Source organism: Diospyros lotus, chromosome 2, assembly GCF_014633365.1.
Source record: "Diospyros lotus cultivar Yz01 chromosome 2, ASM1463336v1, whole genome shotgun sequence".
NCBI lineage: Eukaryota > Viridiplantae > Streptophyta > Magnoliopsida > Ericales > Ebenaceae > Diospyros > Diospyros lotus.
In genome coordinates this window covers 28267594-28287417 of record NC_068339.1, presented here as the reverse complement: position 1 = coordinate 28287417, position 19824 = coordinate 28267594, and the positions used below count along the sequence as shown (strand labels likewise).

The 19824-nt window shown below is 34.5% G+C and overlaps 1 protein-coding gene across 1 annotated transcript; it reads right to left on the bottom strand.

Moving 5' to 3' along the window:
* Positions 1 to 3281: 3281 nt before the first annotated feature.
* Positions 3282 to 4904, bottom strand: LOC127795977 (acyl-CoA--sterol O-acyltransferase 1-like). The gene has a single exon (XM_052327982.1). The coding sequence runs from the start codon at positions 4728 to 4730 to the stop codon at positions 3621 to 3623; it is 1110 nt and encodes a 369-aa protein (XP_052183942.1). The 5' UTR covers positions 4731 to 4904; the 3' UTR covers positions 3282 to 3620.
* Between the last annotated feature and the right edge of the window lie 14920 nt (positions 4905 to 19824).

Below are 19824 nucleotides of genomic sequence, written 5' to 3'. Positions count from 1 at the left end.
TCATTTTTTTTTCAATTTTGCTCTCCACTTCTCTATCTATTTATAGCCTCTACACCACCCTCACCGCCTTTAGCAAGCTTGGCCACCACTTTTCTAGCAAGACTTGGCCACTACTCCAAGCAATTCGGCCATGAAGCTTCTCGAAAGCTGCCACCAACACACACGCACGTATGTATATATTTATGTATATATATATATCACATAATACACTATAATATAGGAAATTACATATTTAAATCCCAAATTTCAGCTTAAATTCACTTGGGTAAATCTCTAATTACAATTACATCCTCAAACCTCAAATTAATTTGCATTACAATATCGAAAACGCAAAATTAATAATTCCAACATTACTCGTCAAGGACAATTTTGCCCCAGCATCCTCATCGGGTTTTTGTTTCATCCTAAAACCATCTCAGGGTTGATCCTTAAGTAAAATCGGAGCCCCTTCAAGTTTCCGTTGATCTTCTGAAGGTCCCCTACGACAATTCAGTTTTTCATCCTAAATCGAAATTGTACCAAAAACTGTCTCGATTTTGATTTCTTTCAATACCATAAATCCTATTTTGGAATGCTCGTCAATGAGATACCTTTTTCCTAGGGTATTTAGGCTCCAAGTCACTCCCTGCAGTTGATTCGGTATTGATAATTGTATGAGATTATACTTAAGTCCCAAATCTTTTGAAAAATTTGCATATGGCCCAATTTAAAATTATTCTTGAGTCATTTGAAAATTCTCGGGTATTATAAATTTCCTCTCGGAAAGAGCTGATGCAGAAAAAACTCTCTCGGAGTGACAAAACAATCTCTTAGAAGAAGGGAATTATGTCTAAAGAATGGTTAATTCCTTTCGTAGTGAAGTGGCAGTCATTCGGAGGGAAGTTGAAGTCGTCCGGAGAGAAAATGAAGTCTTTCGGAGAAAAGAGTATGCCTTTCAGAGAGAAATCCTTTCAGATGGAAACCTGATTCTTTCAGAGAGAAAATTCTTTCGCGATGGATTTTCTTCCGGAAAGGAAATTGCAGAGAGGACAATGAGTCAGGTGGAGATATGCAATAAGCGTAGAAAAGTTGTTGCAACAACGTCCTATTTATAAGAAGACCCTCAAGAAGCCGAAATGGCACGGCTCGCGAAGGCAGATCTTTCAAAAGGAACCTACTTTCTGGATTCACCTAAAGGTAAAAGAATAGAGTGGGGGATAATTGTGGTACCCCACCCCTCGAGAGAGTTCTCTCCGAGAGAACTCGCAGGAAGAGGATTCTATCGAAGGTTGTCTCCCTAAGAGAGTTCTCTCCGAGAGTATTCTTTCGGAGAAGAAATCTCTAAAGAAAAGTACTCCCTCGGAGAGGATTCTCCGATTCTCTCTCAGAGAGCCTCTCCCCAAGGGACCAGAAAAATGTCGTACATGTGCCTCGATCAACCATTGAGACTTGGACTTCTGTAAAAGGCAAGGCACAACACGATTGGTGGGATCCAAAGTACTTACTTTTCCTTTTTCGAAAAGACTTTTATAAATTTGACAGTTGATTCTCCCAAATTTTCTTTTCCGAAGTACTCACATTTCTTTCCGTGGCTTTTCCTCTTTCTGCATATTGACTTGACCGTCGGAGGGTCTTCGCAAGAGATCCTTCTCGCAAGTTTTCTAAACCTTGTATCGTGTTATAGCTCTTTCAGAAGTCGAGATCAAGTCAGTTGTGTCCCTCTGAGAGAGCATCTATTCTCTCCAAGGCTCTCAAAGCACCTTCCCGAAAATGGCATCTTTCTTTTTCGGAAGTCGATCCACTCCTCTCCGAGAGGTGTAACAGACCCTCTTCGGAGCCATCCACAAAATCGAGCACCAAGCTAGTCGATATCCAGCTCTCTCCGAGAGACCAACTCCCTCCGAGAGGTTTCTTTTCTCCAAGAGATCTCTGTCCATTAGGCTCTTTAGGCCTTTCTCTAGCCCTTTTCTCTCGAGAAGCCCTCTCTTCGAGAGAGCTCTTTCGATGGCTATACTTCCGTACACAAACATCTCGTGCGACTTCAGACAATGGTTTCCCTCACTCAAAATAAGTTTCTATTATTGTATTTTTTACAACAACACATATATTATTATATCTAATTGCTAATTTCTAATTTAATCAACTTACAAGTTAATAAACCGAGCTTTATTGAGCTCGATTTCGCTCATTTACAAATCGAACTTCAAAATTAATTTTAAACTCGACTTGTTTAGCTCAATAAACGAACTAGAACGAATTTTTATCGAGTCAAACATCAAAACTCGATTCATTTGTAGTCCTATCTCTCTTTGATTGTCCACGTTAGACAATTAATATGGGGCAATAGATCAACTTTCCATATAATATATATTTATATATATATATATATATATAGCTCACGCAAATCAGACGGTTGATTAGAGGAGAATGAGAAATTGGGAGTAGGCATGGCGACGGATGATCGGAGGAGAATGAGAAATTGGGAGTAGGCACGGCAGCGGAATCAATTGCACTCTCCTCTCTTTTAATCTCTCCCAGACTTCTCCAGGCGCATTTAATGCGCCTCTCCCATCAGCCGTGAGCCAATTCCTTTGCCTGCCAATTTCAATGTCGCTTATTCCGAAGACCCAAGTCTTCGACAGAGTCCCTAGTCCAGATGTAGCATCCGAAGACCCAGATTTAACACTAGACTAGATACTTATCCGGAGACTCACATTTCACACGCATTCTACCTACTACATCATCATGATATTATTTGACATTCGTATATGAGAGTCCGCGTTAAAAAATTTCTCATTCATTTTTTAATTATTTTTTACCACAAATTCATTCAGAGACCGCAAGATATACCACCTCGAGGAGTGCGACTTTGTTCGCTCCTTCAACAGGATGACTATCACTCTCACTATTTTTATAAAAATAAAAAATAATAAAACGACAATCAAATATTAACCCATATAACTGTTATTTTTTATTGTCGTTTCATTATTTTTTACCCTCACAAAAACAGTGAGGGTGATAATCACCCCGTTAAAAAAGTGAACAAAATCGCACTCCTCTTAAAGACTCCTCAACTCTCCCGAGCCTAATCATCTGAAAACTATCCAACCAAAGACTCATAACTCAGGGCATTCATCTATTTTCCAGAACAATGGATCGAGCTTAATCCTATAAATTTTGTTCTCTCGAACAGCGAATTGACCCATTCTCCTAAATATAAAATTTAAAATGAAAGATCCTGCGTGTGTGATAAAAGAAAGACATTGATCTAAATTGATTTCCAGCTGTTTAAAATTCAAGTGTAAACTAACATTTTTGTATAATTTATATATTATTAGAATAAATTTTAAATTAAAAAAGTAACATCATTTTTAAATTCAGTCAATCCGAAACTGCCTTCTTAAAGCCAATCACACTTAATAATAATAGTTGTAGTTGTCTGACTAGAACTAGAATACTATTTTGCTATTGAATGGAGATTTAAATAAAAAAAAGAAAGAAAAAGAAGAGAAGAAATTGAAATTGAAGAACGCCAAATTGGATTTGGAGGGACAATTGGATACCTCCATCTCTCTCTGACGCAAAAAAGTAAGGTGGGGGGGAGGATGAGATTGTAATGGAATTGGAATCTGGAAAGTCCTTTAAGCCGCCGTGGCGGCGGAGGAGGATGAGGTAGAGACGTTGAAACGTGGCAGCGGTAGAGTCCCCTTGAGAAACGCCCACGCCATCGCGTACTCTTCAAATGCCCGCACGTCGGCCTTGCACCGCAGCAGCTGCGGGAAGAACAGCCAAAACCCCGTCCCCACCACGAACCCCAGCGTCAGCGGGGTCGCCACCACCCTCGGGAGCCCCCACCTCCCCCTCGCTGCCTTCTTCACCCCGTTCTCCGCCACCAGGCACGCCCCGTGGAGCAGGAAGAACCACGTGATCTCCCAAGTGGGCCTCGTCCGGCCCAGGTAGAAGAATATCAGCTCGTGCATCAGGGCCGACACCGCGAACGTGCTCAGCACGGCAGGCACCATAGCCCACTCCCGCCCCACGAGCCGCGCCGCCACCCCCAGCACTGGCTCGTACACGGTCGGCCGCAGCGTGCGCGTCACCATCAGGTTCCACCGCCTCCCCCAGAAGTCTTGCAGCGACGTCGAGAGGTACGGCTCGTTGAACTGCGGCTCCAGCTCCGATCCCAGCGTGGCTCGGGCCAGAGCCGCCACGACGGCCAGCATAAGCTCCAGCATCAAGTATATGTGTAAGCAATACACAACCAGTATGATCTTGTGATGAATCTGGTCGCCGTAATCGTAGACACGCAGAAACAAGGCGATGAGAAGGGCCTTTATGGCGTAGTTCCAGAGAGATTTATGGGCTTTTCGGGTGCGATTGTTTCCGGGTACTTTTTCTTGGAGCTTGATGGGGAGGCAACCAATAGCGATGAATTGGGGGAGAGAGAGAGAGGCGTCGGAGAGGGGGCCCCTGTGGAAGGCGAAGAGGAGGAGCTTGAAGTTGGCGAGCCATACGAGGAAGAAGACGGTCATGCCGCCGAGATGCATGGAGTGGAGATTGAAAGGGAGGGCCAGGAAGAGGCAGATCACCGGAAGAAATGCGAGCAATCGGGGCAGGCCCTTGGGGAGAAGCTTGGCGGTGAAGGAGCAGTAGGTTAGGGATACGATTACTGAAAACCAGACCTTGACGAAGTTGATGATCTCCCCCTCCATGCTGTAATTCTCGTAATAGATTTCCCTAGCACCATCCATTAACTCCCTCTCTCTCTCTCTCTCTCTCTCTCTCTCTCCCTCCCTCTCTAATTAATTTGGATGAAGAAGATGGGAAAGTGGAGAGGGAGAGAATTGGGGAAGCTGATGAGCTTTACAAAAAGGTCAAAAGGTAGATTTTTCCAGCAACCAGCAGCCGATCAGAATTGGTGCAAGATGATCATTTATATAGTCTGCTCCACCACCGAATTCTTTTCGGTGTATTAATTCCACACTATTTTAATTTAAAAAAATTACTTTTAATCCTATACTTCATCAAAAGAATAAAAAGAATGTAATAATTAATGGTGGGCATCACATTCACATGGAGAGCAGCTCAAGTTTTCTCTTCTTTTCTTTTTTTTTTTTCTTTTCTAAAAAATGAAAAATTTAAGAGACGTGGTGCATTTCAAGCTTCTTTTTTTTTTTTTTTGCTCCTTTTTTTTTTTTTTTTTTGATAATGGTGAAATGTAATTTCTTTGGTTAGTTGGTGTATTGCATCCTCACAAGCCCCACAGATTCAAAAAGTCAAAGGAATGAGTTGCAACTTGCCTCCCAATTGGGGAATGCACCAATTGAAAAACATAAAATATATAATCATAAATAATGTCATAAAATATATAATGTCATAAATGTCCAAACTCAAAATAGTAAGTCCTAAACTCGGTACACTCATAAAATATATAATCAATTTACCTTCAAATTGTAAAAAAAAAATAAATAAATAATGTTATACTCTCAAAATTGGAACTCTGACCATCCACCATTAATGACTTTTAAGCTACCAAATTTGTGGCACGTAGAGAGCCCCGAAAGGAGATATTTTCATTAGGGAAAGACGGGGCGAGAGGTTGTTGGAAGAAATAAATTAAAATGGGTCAGAACGCAGAAGGCACTGCATCTGCGTGTGCACGCGCGGAAGCATAACCAACCTTGTGTTCGTCTTCAACACAAATGACCGCCGCTTGTTGCATTGCGTTTGCGGCCACAGCCGTAGCCAAGTGGGAGGAGGCCTCCAAAATCCGGAATCATCATCGTCAATGGTCGAGATCTTCTCTCTTGTCGGCAACCGCACCACAGAGTAATAGTACCCAGTCTTGTCTGATTTCCTTAAACTGAGTGAAAGCCTTCCAAATTTGAAATCCAACCCAATGGAGACGTCGATGTTGACTCCGCCAGGCAAAAACTATGTTCTTATTGGGAGGAAAATTACAACAACAACTAATGAGGTTTGTTCTCACTGTTAAGATTATTTTTCATATTTTAAAAAATAATAATTTTTTAATTAAATAAGGGGATAAAATGACTATTTTTATTCCTTCATTCTCTCACATCTAATTTAAAAAGAAAAAAAAAATCATTAGTGGTTATCGCTGATGACCATCAAGTTATTGAGAATGAACCCCTCTTCACTTGGGTTCTTTGCGATGGCTTCATCAAATGAACTTAGAGATTTAGTTTAAGCCAAGCCAATGAACCCAAATGCTTCAGATCTCATCGAGTCAACCCAAATATAAACCCAATGAATCCAAATGCATCCGATGAACAATCTGATAATTGTGATCGAAAGTTCAAATTCATCTAAGATTAAGACTTTTAATTTGACTATAATTAGGATGTCAAATTTAATTATGATTGAAATTTATCTCAAATTGAAGACTTATCTTTTCATATTATCTTATGATCATAATATAATTTTTAATGTATATCTACAAATGAATGTTAGGTCTATATATAGGTATCCAATATCTTGAAATTATTATACCAATATCTTGAAATTATTATACCAATATCATCACAGTAATATTTTGTTCTTTTTACCCGTAATTTTTCTCGATTTAAGTTTTTCACATTAAAATTTTGGTTCATTTGTGTACTTGATGGTTTGATTGTGGTTTATTTTCAATCTAAAATCCTAATAAACTCAAATGCTTTAGGTTTACTAGGTAATATGAGTGTTCATTTCGTCTAGGTTAGGTTCATCCATTATGTTTCTATTGCTATAGAGAGAAAAATGACAAGATGATGATGATGAAAAAGAAAATTTACCTACCCATATTGTTTGGAGTGTGCGTGCGTGAGTGTATGTGTGCGTGCGTGTGCGTGTGTGTGAGAGAAAGAGACGGTATTGCCACCATTGATTTGGGTTCGAGGTTTTCGAACCCTTAAAGATCTAGATTCTATGGTAGAGGGGAAGACAGAGAGACTTGTTATCATTATCATCTCCATTAAACTATCGTCACCATCTCACTATTTAAATCATTCTGGTTCGTTGATGGTTCCAATCTAGAATGTGGAACAATTCAAATCCTTTCAGATCTAAAATAACAAGATCAAAGCTTCAAGAAAGAATAGGAGGGAGAAATGTCACTCTCTTTATTGTCGTCATTGTCAATTAAGGAGAGAGAAATGTCATTCTCTTTATTATCGCTATTGTCAATTAAGAGAGAAAGAAAGAAAGACAAATAGATGAGAGCCTTGTGAAGAAAAAGAGAAAAATAAAAAATAAGAAAAGTCTTTAAATATAAGGACATTTTAGATATTTTCTAATAATTACTTGAGGTTAACAAATGACGATGGAGGATTACAATATAGTATTAAATCTCATTAATACTGACTGTATTTTCTCAAATGTTAAGCATAATTTTTGCAATTATCCTAAACCCCCATGGCATTTTGTGTTATTTTCCCACGTATTGTGAAAATTTGAAGATGAAACTTTGTTAATTTGTGACAAAATTAAAAATATAATTAATTTTAAATTAATTATAGTTCTTATTTTTATTCTTTTGGCCGTTGATAAAAACCCACAAACGCTATTTTTGATCGTGCACTTAAAAAAATTCATTAATGTACAATAGTTTTATGAATTAGGACCCGTAATGATATAGAAAGCGCTCTAATCTCTTGATTACCATTAAATTAATCCCATAGTCTAAACAAAGTTCTTTTAATGCAAATTTCAAGTTGATAATTTTGTGTCGTGATGCCCTTAAATTCACGAATTGGTTGAAATTATAATGAAAGTTACAAATGGATTTAAAATTTTAAATTCATCCAAAATTTGGATTAAAAAAATAAAAGAATTTAAAATAATACTTACATAAAATGTCATTTTAAATTATAAAATATAAAAATAACATTAATTAAATCAATTTATCCAAAAATATTGGGATTAGTTCTCTTAATATAGCCTTGAAAGCTTAAGTTAATAGAATAAATAAACAGTAAATATGTAATGAACACTATAAGTGTGTTGGTTTATTTTTGAAAACCTTAGGTTACGTTTTCTTTACTTTTTAATTTTCAGTTTTGAGTTTTAAACTCATTTTCAGTTTTCTGTTTTGATAATTTATTTTAAAAAAATTAAAAACACATTCTCTTTGTCATTTTGAAAAATTATTTTTCAAAATAAAAAATTAGAAAACGCATTCTCTTTGAAAATAATTTTTTAATAATATTTTATTCAATAAATTATAAATATTTAATGTTAATATATTATTAAAAATATATATACATTTTAAAATTAATGAATTTTATAATATTTTTCTATTATAATAATAAAATATGAATAAATAAATAAATGTATTTTGAGTTTAGAGTTTGTTTTGAATGAAAAAACTCAAAACAACTTTTCGTTGTTTTGAATTTTCTTTATAATTTTTTTTTTGTTTTTAAAAATATATTTTTAAAAACAGTAAAGAAAATGTATTTTCATTATTTTAAAAAATTAAAAATGACTTAAAAACAATAAAAAGAACGCAACCTTAATTTTTTCGTAGCCAAAATAAACTGACATACTCATAATTATTCCCAAGACTTTCAGACTCAGGTATCTTACATTGGCGACAAATTTGTTAGGCCAAAATTATCTTTAAGACTTTCGGATTTGAGTATAGCTGACAGCAAATTCGTCAAGCTAAAATTATCTCTATGGCCATCGGGGCAAGTTATCTCTAGCTATGTTGATAGGAATCGGGATTTTTGAGATTGGGATTTTTTAGATTAGAATTCATAGTTAAATTTTGTGCACTCATCTTTTTACACGTATAATTTTTATTATCTTCCTCATCATTGAGAACAGTGGCAATATGAGATTCATTGTTGGCAATATGAGATTCATTTTTGGTTAATGCACCATCACGAGCTTTCCTGTTCGGTCTCACGATTTTAGCAGGAGAGCTAAATCATAAAATTCAACAGATAAGTTTCGACCCCTAACACAACCGCAAATGTAAGGGCGGCAAGCATTTTTTATTTTTCAAGGTCGCTCTTTGTATGCTAAACTATCTCTTAGACATGGCGTGAACACAGAACATAAAGACCCAAAAAATAACACCCGAACACATTTTTCCTTTGCTAGTTAATCTATGCCTTGGAGGCTTACGAGATTCATTTCTTTTTAAGAGATGTTGGTGCTCCTAATTATTAAATATTATATTATTTCTTTAAAATTTATCAACTGTTTCTATGAAAAATAAAATATTTTTTCAATAAATAAAAATAAATTTAGCATTACACCAATAATGATCTTCAAAATGAATTAGTACAAGATTCAGGCCCATGCCATTTAAAGGAGGAACTTAAATTAGGACCACCCGACCAAACTTATCACCTTTCATTTAAGTGCTAAAAGGTTAGGTACATTATTAACGTGGCGATTATTACATTGTAGAGATAATATATTTCGGGATTATCGTTCTTACACGCTCTTTCATTACTCGTGTTTTTAATTTTAGTAAAAAAAATAAATTATAAGTAAAGACTTTGTCTCATTATATAAGAGAAAGAATTGAACCCACAATCTAATAATATAAATTTTAACTTATTATAATTTAATCAATTCAGTTATATCGTTGGACACAGTGGTGATATGCTTTGTAGTTTGGGGGCGGTGGTGTGGTCACGGGCGGTTGCAAAATTGATTATCAGTTACGGTAGAAGTAGAAGGGATAGAAAGTCATTGCCTCACAAGTTCAACAGATAAAAAGTCACACCCTCTTGGCGGTCGGTAAGTGTCTGTCTTCCAAGTCCAATGTGGAGGCCATCTCATCTGCCCAACTCATCTCCTATTGGTACCCCTGCTTTTTATTTTTTTTTACTCGTAAATGTCACAAATAATTGCTGAGATTTTATATATATAAAAAAAAAGACATTAATCATCTTTGCATTTTTTTTAAAATATAATTTTTTTTAATTAACGCACTATCAATAACGCCGCTTGTTGTTCGGCCCCATAACAGAAAATGTAAATTAGAGAACTCAACGGTCAGTTTGATCCCTAATCCTATCGCAAATGTGAGGACGAAAAATAATTTTTAACCTTCAAAATCGCTTTAATTGCTGAACTTCAACACTTAAACTTTGAAACTGAAGATTTAAAGAGCGAACACTTCAAAATATACTTCATTTACCAAAAAAACTATGATATGGGATAACATAAACTGAGTGCGATTTTGTTCACCCCCTTTAATGGGGGTGAACGTAACCCCCGTCAGTGGGGGTTAAAAAATAACTGGTATATGTTGAAAATTACAAAAATTAACCATATTTAAAAAAAATATTTTTAGAATTTAACTGAAAATATGACAAGATCAAAACTTGATGGATTAAAACTTATAAAAAAATGACAGACTTATAAAAATAATTGACAGGATTAAAACTGAGTCAAAACTGAAAAGTGACTGTTTTCAACAATTAGTTTGTTTGAATGGTTGAAAATGATTTTTTTTAAAAAATAACTAAAAATAATTTTTTTTTAAAACATGATTATTTTTTTAACCCTCACTAACAGAGATTACGTTCACCCCGTTAAAGGGGTGAACAAAATCGCACTCACGTAAACTTCTCTTAAATTTTAAAAGTATGGATTAATTTACAATCATTGTTACAAAATGGTTGTTAATTTTCTTTTAATTGAAGAAAGGACTTTTTAACCTTTTTTTTTTTCCTTTTCTCTCAATCTTATCAAAACTCATCATTGATGTCTTGTCGTTGTCAAAACTCATTGCCGTCCTCTATCCATCTCTATTCTCTTCTTCTCCTTTTCATCGAGTGCAATTTTGTTCACCCTCTTTAACGAGGGTGACCTTAACCCCCAGTGCTCTGGGGGTTAAAGTTAACAGAGGGGCAACCATTTTTGATATTTTTGGGTTGCCCCTCTGTTAACTTTAACCCCCAGAGCACTGGGGGTTAAGGTCACCCTCGTTAAAGAGGGTGAACAAAATCGCACTCCCTTTCACCCTTGCTGTCAACGACATTCATGAGGGGGAGGTACCAAAACACCTGAAGGGGAAAGAAACCCCTTTGCGATGCTCTAGAAGGGTTTAGTTGGTAGGAATTGAATCAAGAACTAGGTTCAATATGGAGTCATCGTTAATGTTCATCTTAATTAAGGAAGGGTAAAAGTTTACTTTCTCTTATTTAATCGAATCGAATCGATAGAATTTGTCAATTTAATTTGATTAATTTTTTTAAAAAATTTTAACTTTTGATTTTCAATTCAATTTTTTGGTTTGAAGAACGAAACGAACCGAATCGACTAAAATTTAAAACGATGTTGTTTTGATGTTTATAAAAGAATGTTGTTTTCTTCAATTTTGTGTGTTTTCTATCAATTTTTTTAATTTTCTTCAATTTTTTATATTTTTTCGATTTAATCGGTTCAGTTCAGTTTATACGATTTTGGTTCGATTTTTTTGATTATCGGTTAGTTTAATTTTTTCGAGTTAATCGGTCGATTTAGTTCAATTTTACTTCTTAATTCAGTTTAATCAACTAATGAATTTTAATTAGTTTAATAATCAAATTAACCATTTGCATACCCCTAATCTCAGTTGAGTGTTTATTATTCATTATATAATCTAGGTTTGTTAATCCTTTTCTCCTTTCTCATTTTGATCTCTTGTTCGGTACCATGTCCAGCATCAGTTCCATGAAGAAATGAGTGAGATTAGAGATAAAAAGAAAATGATAATATAATTAGTATAAGAAATAATATACACTCAAAGAGGGTAAATTAAGTGTTTCAAATTTTTTTTTTTTAATTTAAAGTCCCTTTATACAAAGAAAATTATTTGACTAGGTCTTTAAAAGATGTAAAAGAATTTATTGAAAGGCTGAGGGCCTGTTCTCTTTCCCGTTTTCGGGCCGTTTTCTGTTTTTAATTTTTGAAAACACTGAAAACGCGTTCTCTTTGTTTTTTCAAAAACGCGTTTTCAAAAATAACTAAAAATTTTGTTAAGGAAACCCTTTGGGCGTTTTCAGTGAAAATACACTGAAAACACAAAACAAATGCAAAATGTGGAAAACAGCCCCCCTCCCCCCACTCGCACATGCACAGACCCACTCATCTCTCTCTCTCTCTCTCACACACACTCTCTCCTATCTTCTCTCCATTCTTCTCTCCTCTTTTGGCCATCGATAACCACCGCCACCACGGCGACCAGCGCCCCCTACCGCAACCACAATCATCAACCTGGCCCCCCACCGCCACCACGACCAACACCCCCTATCGCCACTACGACCAGTACCCCCAATCGCCATCGCGACCAGCGCCCCCCACCGCGACTGAGACCAGCAACCAGCGCCCCCTATCACCACCGCGACCAATACCCTCCACCGCCATCGCGACCAGCGCCCTGCATTGCCACCGCAACCAGTGCCCCCCACAGAAAACCCTAGATGAAGAAGATGGGTTGCGGCTCCCTGATTTGATTTTTTTGTGTGTGTGTTATTTGATTTTTTTTATTTTATTTATCTATTAAACTGAGTATCAGATATGTTTTGTTTGTATTAATTTTTTTAAATGATATTTCTCAGGTTGTTGATTTTTTTTATTTGAATTTTATTTTATAGTTTAAAGTATTTGAATCAAAATTATAATTTATTAATAAATATTTATTATTTGTTTTAAATTAAATTTATTAAATAAAATATCATAATAACAAAAAAGAAACTATTTTTAAAATTTTAAAGTAAACACTTTTTCTAGTTTTCTGTTTTGAGAAATAATTTTTCAGAATAACAAAAAGAATGTATTTTCAAAAATTTCAAAACAAACATTCAAAACACAAAACTCAAAACTCAAAATAAATTCAAAACTCAAAACATAAAACTGAAATACAAAGAGAACAACACTTTAACTATTGTTGCTTAAATAAATAATGATGCAAATATGATTTGAATGAGAATAACCTTTACAAGATCAAATTTTGTAGCTGTGACTGCAAATCTTAAATGCTGAAAGTAAAACTTAACTTACTAGAATGAAAAGTAAAAATAAATAAATCCAACACACAAAGATTTACGGTGGTTCAACTCACCTAATTTAGTCCATTATCTTGGTTCCTCACTAAGGATTTCAACTAACTCAATAAATAGTTTTTTAATTAAGATTAACTATAACTACTTTATAATGGTGTTTTAAGAATCAACCAAAATCACTATCTTTTCAAGGATTAGGGGTAACCATTGTCTTTTCAAGGATTAGGTGAAACCTCTTACCTTTTAAGAATTAGCTAAAACCACAAGTAGCTTACAAAAAACATAGATTAAAGAATACAAGAGAAGTTTTATAATAATAGTTTACAATAGAATAAGACTTCTCTCAATTAACAAAGATTTAAGAATAGGAATGTGGGTTCACTCTATCTATTTTTGCAGCCACTTGAAAATGAAAACTTGAAGGTAGGACCGGCTTAAGGCATAAGCCATCAAGGCCTATGCTTAGGGCCCCAAAAAAATTTCTAGCCAGCTTTAAGTTTAGGTGGCCCCCAACAACCGACCACGAAGGAGGAGGAGACAAGATTGGCTAAGGAGGCCCCCAAAAAATTTCGAGTCCAATTTTAGGAATTAGGTGGCCACTGTAGGCCGACCACCTAAGAAGAAGCGGCGACGAAGACTGAAGGAGACGACGGGGATCGCTAGTCAATTCATCGTTCATGCAGACGTAGACGACGACCGAAGAGAGAGATAGAATGAGGGTCGCCTCGCTTACCTCTAGACCGCACCGCTGCTTGCTGCCAACCACTAGCCTCCCGCTTGCCTCTAACCACCAAACTACCATGCCATCTCCTTTTCTCCTACTACCAACCAGGGCTTGTCACGCCTAAATTAGTTTTTGCTTAAGGCCCCCAATACCCTTGAGTCGACCCTGCTTGAAGGACTTCTTTGGCTTAAGGCAAGACTGAAAGGTGTTTGAACCGAACATTTTCTTTTGCATCTTCTTCTTTTTATACTTTTTCTTCATGGCTATTTGACTGTTGTCTTAAGAATAAAAAAATGCAATATCTTTATAAAACATGCTTTTTTTTCCTCAAATTAATTATTAGAATACCCAAAAGTCAAGAAAAAAGAATGATATAAAATTTAGAGCAATTTTTTTAGCCTTAATGATAAAAAAAAAAAAAATGTGTATTAAATGGACTTACAATAGATAGTTTAACAATTAGTTTAACGATTAAATTTTTTTAATTTAGCAATTAATTACTCGAGTAAAATTTCATATTATTCGATTAATTTTGATAATCACCCGAGTGCATACAATTTGTAATCAATTAATTTTATATTTTACTTGATTGCAAAATATTTGAAATCAATTACATTTTTGAGACCAAAGACTTGAATTGTCTTTGCAAATTATTAGTTGATTGCATTTTTTATTTTTATCGAGTATGCTTTAACATCTATTCAATTACATTGAAAGTCTAGAGACTTGACAATTCACTTGAGAGATAATACTCAATTAGAATTTAACTTATAATCGATTACTTTTTTTATGCAGAAATGATTTACTCAAATATGACAGAATTTACTTGATTGATTGATAAGAATACCCAATTGCATTCAATTAAGCTTACTTACTTACATGAGTGGGATTATGCTTACTTAGAAAATTACTACTCGAATAAAGTAATATATTACTCAATTACACGTTAGAGTATATGAGATATACTTGATTATAATTCATTTTTTACTCGATTAATATGATGAGTACAAAAATTCAATTGCATAGAACAATATATTCCTCAAGTAACATGGAATTTGTACTCAATTAATATTTTGATATACTTAGACACAAAAACGATATGTATTTGAGTGATATAATGATATACTCAAATGATACAATGCCTTACTTGATTAGGAGACTATTCTACTCAACTTCCAAGCACAAAATGCTTCGCATTGAAGCTCGTTTTTCTTTCATAAATACTATGGTGGATCACTCATTTTGAAACTTACAAGATAAATATAAGATTAACAAGCATGAACTTGATGAAGTCTTTTAATGCTCTACAATAAGCTCAATTACTAACATATAAACATGCAATAGCTTGTTGTAAAAGTTTAAAAATTAACTTTCTAATTACATTCACTGTGATACTTAGGAAGCTTTAAAAGCACAAAATAATGAGATACTCTAATATACATAATCTTGCAAATAATAATAAGTTCAGTATTATATCCACTACTCAACTAAGAATTTTCCTTTTTAAACTAAAGGAAGATCATTCTATCAAAACACATCAAGGAAGCATCTATATATATGAAAAATGATTTTATCCAATCAAAATCACACATAAATCAAATAACTACCTGTCACTTGATTGAATCGTGTCTAAATCCTATTCTTTATGCTCTTAAAACATTTCATTCAATTACTAATATTGAAATTTTAAGATATGCTTGAAAGATAGCTATATCTAGATATTTCAAATCAATACTTACTTAATTGCATCTACTATATTCAAGTAATTAACCATCACTTGATTACCAGATTGAGGGGGTTGAATTCTCAGCAGCTTAACCAAATACTATTTGATTCAACAAACTCTAAAATCTATAAATACTTGAATGATTTACTTTCATTCAACTTATAAAATCTTTCAAATGATCTTCTGTTAAGTTTCAAAATATTGAGGATCATAAGAATTTGATACTTAAATATCAAATAGACAATTTAAGTTCTGATGTGGCATCAACTGAAATTACTAGAATGCCCTTACGCTCTGATAGTCTCACCTGCCACGCGGACCACCTGAGAGACCGACACGTGGCAAGTCAACACTCCGGAGCGGAGCCCGGGAAATCCGGGCCGAACCGCAAGACCCGTTCCAGCTCGACCGGGATTCTCGGGGGTCGTGCCCGCTCATCTCGGGTACCCCAAAACGGTTTCGCCTATAAAAGACAAGGACTCTCGCCAGGTATAGACAAGCTCTACAGCTCTCTCACTTACTACTTCTTGCTTCACTCTACTGATTTGAGCGTCGGAGTCCACCCCGGGGGATCCAAGCCCCGGCCCTCCATTGTCTTGCAGGTCCTACACCCGAGGTCCGACATCCCCAAGTCCGAGGTTCCATTCCCGAGGTCCAGTCGCAGAGGTGGCACGTGGTGGTCGGTCCCAAAAACCATCATCAAGTTCTATGAATCAGAACTTATGATCACTGCCTGAGTATATAAACATTTATTCAAGAGTTTTGATGTTTGACACTTAAACATCAAATAAAACACATTATTCTTAAATTTGAGTAATGCTTCCACATATTTTGGAGCATTTAAGATATTTTTTAACTTTAAGTTTATTCTAATTATCATGAGATTCACATGATATTCATGCATGACACTTATGCATTATGGATATTTAAAATATCCCTTAAAATCCTAGACCAACATATTAAGAGATAAATCCTATCAAACTATTAAAAGTTTTCAACCTCAACTCATCAAAACAATAAAGCTCAACTTATCAGATATGAGAGAACAAATATATAAAACTATCAATATAAAGCACATTAACAGATGTATAAAAACAATCTTAATACAAGTAGATAAAACATATTTTTAACATTTTTTAAAAAATATGAGAATTTAATATATGAGAAACATTAAGTTTTGACATCAAATAATCATTACCAAAACATTTATAATAAAAAACTCAACAATTAAGGATAAAATAATCTTCTAGTCTTTTTTTTTTTTTTCCCTAACAATAAGGGAGGTAAGTGTCACCATTTTCGAAAACATACGGGCAATCAATACTTTTTTATCAAATCTCAAGGGTTGTTTATAAAATTTCTCTCTTTTTATTCAATCTGTCTTAGAATGGACACTAATTTTTATGTAGTTGGCATATTTGATTTATAAATTATTATTTTTGCTCGATGAGTTTATCCAACGCATACTTGAAAAGTACTGATTTGATTGCAAGTTATTATTAACAAACAAAGAAAAGCAGATAAAGGGCTTTTTATTTTGCTAGGGAAAGAAAGAAGGAAACCTCGTGAATATGGCCGATTCCGTAAAGGCCGCCGTTCAGTTGTTGCTCTAGATGACAGGTACACTAAGTTTTTAGGGCGTGCTTGTATTATTCAATAACTCAAATTGGACATTTGACTATTTATTAAAGTGGATTAAAAATCCTTTATTAGAGACTCCTCCAATAATATTATAAACTTCTACTCCGTTAAATTTATGATCTATATGATGAAAATACTACCAAGCCACGATAAAAGAGAGTGAGGGTGTTTTTAAGTAGAATTGAAGATTGTTCTTGTCAAGATACAATAATTAATTTATAATGCAAAAAAATGTGATATTAATAGTCCTATGCGAGGATGATCAAGAGACTTGGGGACCTTGTTGCAATAATCAGGTGGTTGCTAATGAACGAGAGACGTGAAATGACGGAGTGCCCTCCAATGATTGAGTGACTTCCAATGACCGAGAGACTTGTTGAGACGAACAACCACTTAGGGGCACAGAAAGAGTTCCTCGCGCAAATCGTCTGATATTTAAGTTAATCTTTAAGTGCTCGTGCGTAAAAGATAAAATTGGAGTGGCACAATGAGCTTACTTAGAGATGAGGTGGTCCTCCTACTTATAAAAGAGGGAGAGGGGGATACGTAGCAGCCATCTCAAGTTTATCAAGTGACATATTCTGAGTATATTCTTAGTATATTTGAGAAATCTCAAAATATTCTTATGGGTCCTAGAGAGGATCCTGGGTTCAGTTCAAAGAGCACCCCAGAAGGGTCCGTTGGCTACAAGAGAGGCTCGCAGGGGGTGGATTGTTGCTTGGCCATCATGACCAAGTGGCCACTTGGTCATCACTCCATCACCTATTTGCTTTGGTTTTTTTTGTTTTCAATTTTGGGTTGTGTTTCAAGTTATTTAGGTGTACTTGATCTAGATCTATTTATCGAGTCTGACCCATGTTTGGATTATCTACTATTTATTGGGTATATCAATAGCTTCCTACTCTTTTAATCGAGTGACTCGAGCAGAAGAGTATTATGTCCTACAAATTTTGTGTGCACCTTCGGCTCAATTTTCCCCATTATTCTTCACGTTTTCCTGACTTTGTCATTATCGCATTCATGGATTTTTTGTTTTTGTGCAAACTCCTGTGCTCTTCAGTTCCTTTGGACCACTATAAATGGGGTCTTGGAGTTAATTTTTCCTTCACTTCCTCCTTTGAAGCTTTCTTTCAAGTAATAATTTTGGGTGTATCTCATTCTTGCATTTGGGCTCGTGGTCATAGGCACTACTTGGTCTTCAGAGGTGCACTCATTAGGAAGCCATCCATCCATCAACAAGTCATCCGTTCATTAGCTAGCCATCCATTCATTATTGTCAAGTCACTTGCTCAAGGATTGTCAAGACCATCGTTCTTGTATTATAAATTTATTGTTATATTTTGACAATAACAAAAACTAAACATCGAAAAGTAAAAATTGAAAACACTAACACACCAACTGATGTAACACCCTTTAGTGGTTGACAAAAGTGCATTCAGAAGGTATGAGAATTCTGTTATATACAAACAACTCATAAGGTAAATCATTACATAACCAATTCAGAATTCAGACCAAGTAGATGAAATTCCAACCCCATCGTATTTCCACGTGAATTTTCAAAGAAAAGGACTAATGTAGAACCAAAGATATCCACTCATCCTCGTGAATATATATATATATATAATAGAAAGATCAGAAAAAATAGCACTAAAACTTTAATAATACTGCTTTTAGTCCTAAATTAAAATAAAATTAATGGTGAGATAAAATAATGATAGAATTAAATAATATTATTTCATGTTTGATAAAAAGAATATAACCTAAAATTATATTAATCTCATATTTGGTATGTTAATTGTGAATGATTAATTGTCAAAAGATCAATTTTACCCCTTTATCCAAATAGATTATAATAATAAAAAAGATATTTTTTGTCCTGTGAATAAAAATATTTTTAAATTACATGAAATATATTTTAATTACAAATATATATATATATATCTAAATAATACATCAAAATTGATTATCTGTTAGGGTAGAAGAGATAAAAAGTCATTGCCTCACAAGTTCAGCAGATAAGAAGTCAAGTCTTCCAAGTCCAATGTGGAGGCCATCTCATCTGCCCCAACCCATCTCCTATTAGTACCCCTGATTTTTATTTTTTTTTACTGGTAAATGTTTCAAATAATTGTTGAAATTTTATAAAGAAAAAAAAAAAAGACATTAATCATCTTTGTATTTTTTTTAAAACATATTTTTTCTTGAAATGACCACCTTATGCGACCCCTGTTGCTCGTGCATTCGATTTCGACAGAAAAAATAAATCATAAATGTGAGATTTTATCTCACTGTAAATTTTAAAAATCGAACTCATAATCCACCAATACAAACTTGACATATCACTTATCCGATCACTTAACTTATATAGTGAAAACAAATATACACTTCTTTTAACTTTTAAAAGTATAGATTAATTTATAATGATCGTTATAAAATGATTGTTAATTTTTTTTTAATTGCACAAACTAACTTTTTTATCCTTTCTCTCAATCTTATCAAAACTCATCATTGATGGCTTGTCCCTGTCAAAATTCATTGCCATCCTCTATCCATCTTTAATCCCTTCTTCTCCCTTTCACCTTTGCTGTCAAGGACATTAATTATTTTTTTGAATTAAAAAATAAAATAATTTAAAATAATACTTACATAAAATGTCATTTTAAATTATAAAATATAAAAATAAAATTAATTAAATCAATTTATCCAAAAAAAAAAGAGTGGGATTAGTTCTCTTAGTATAG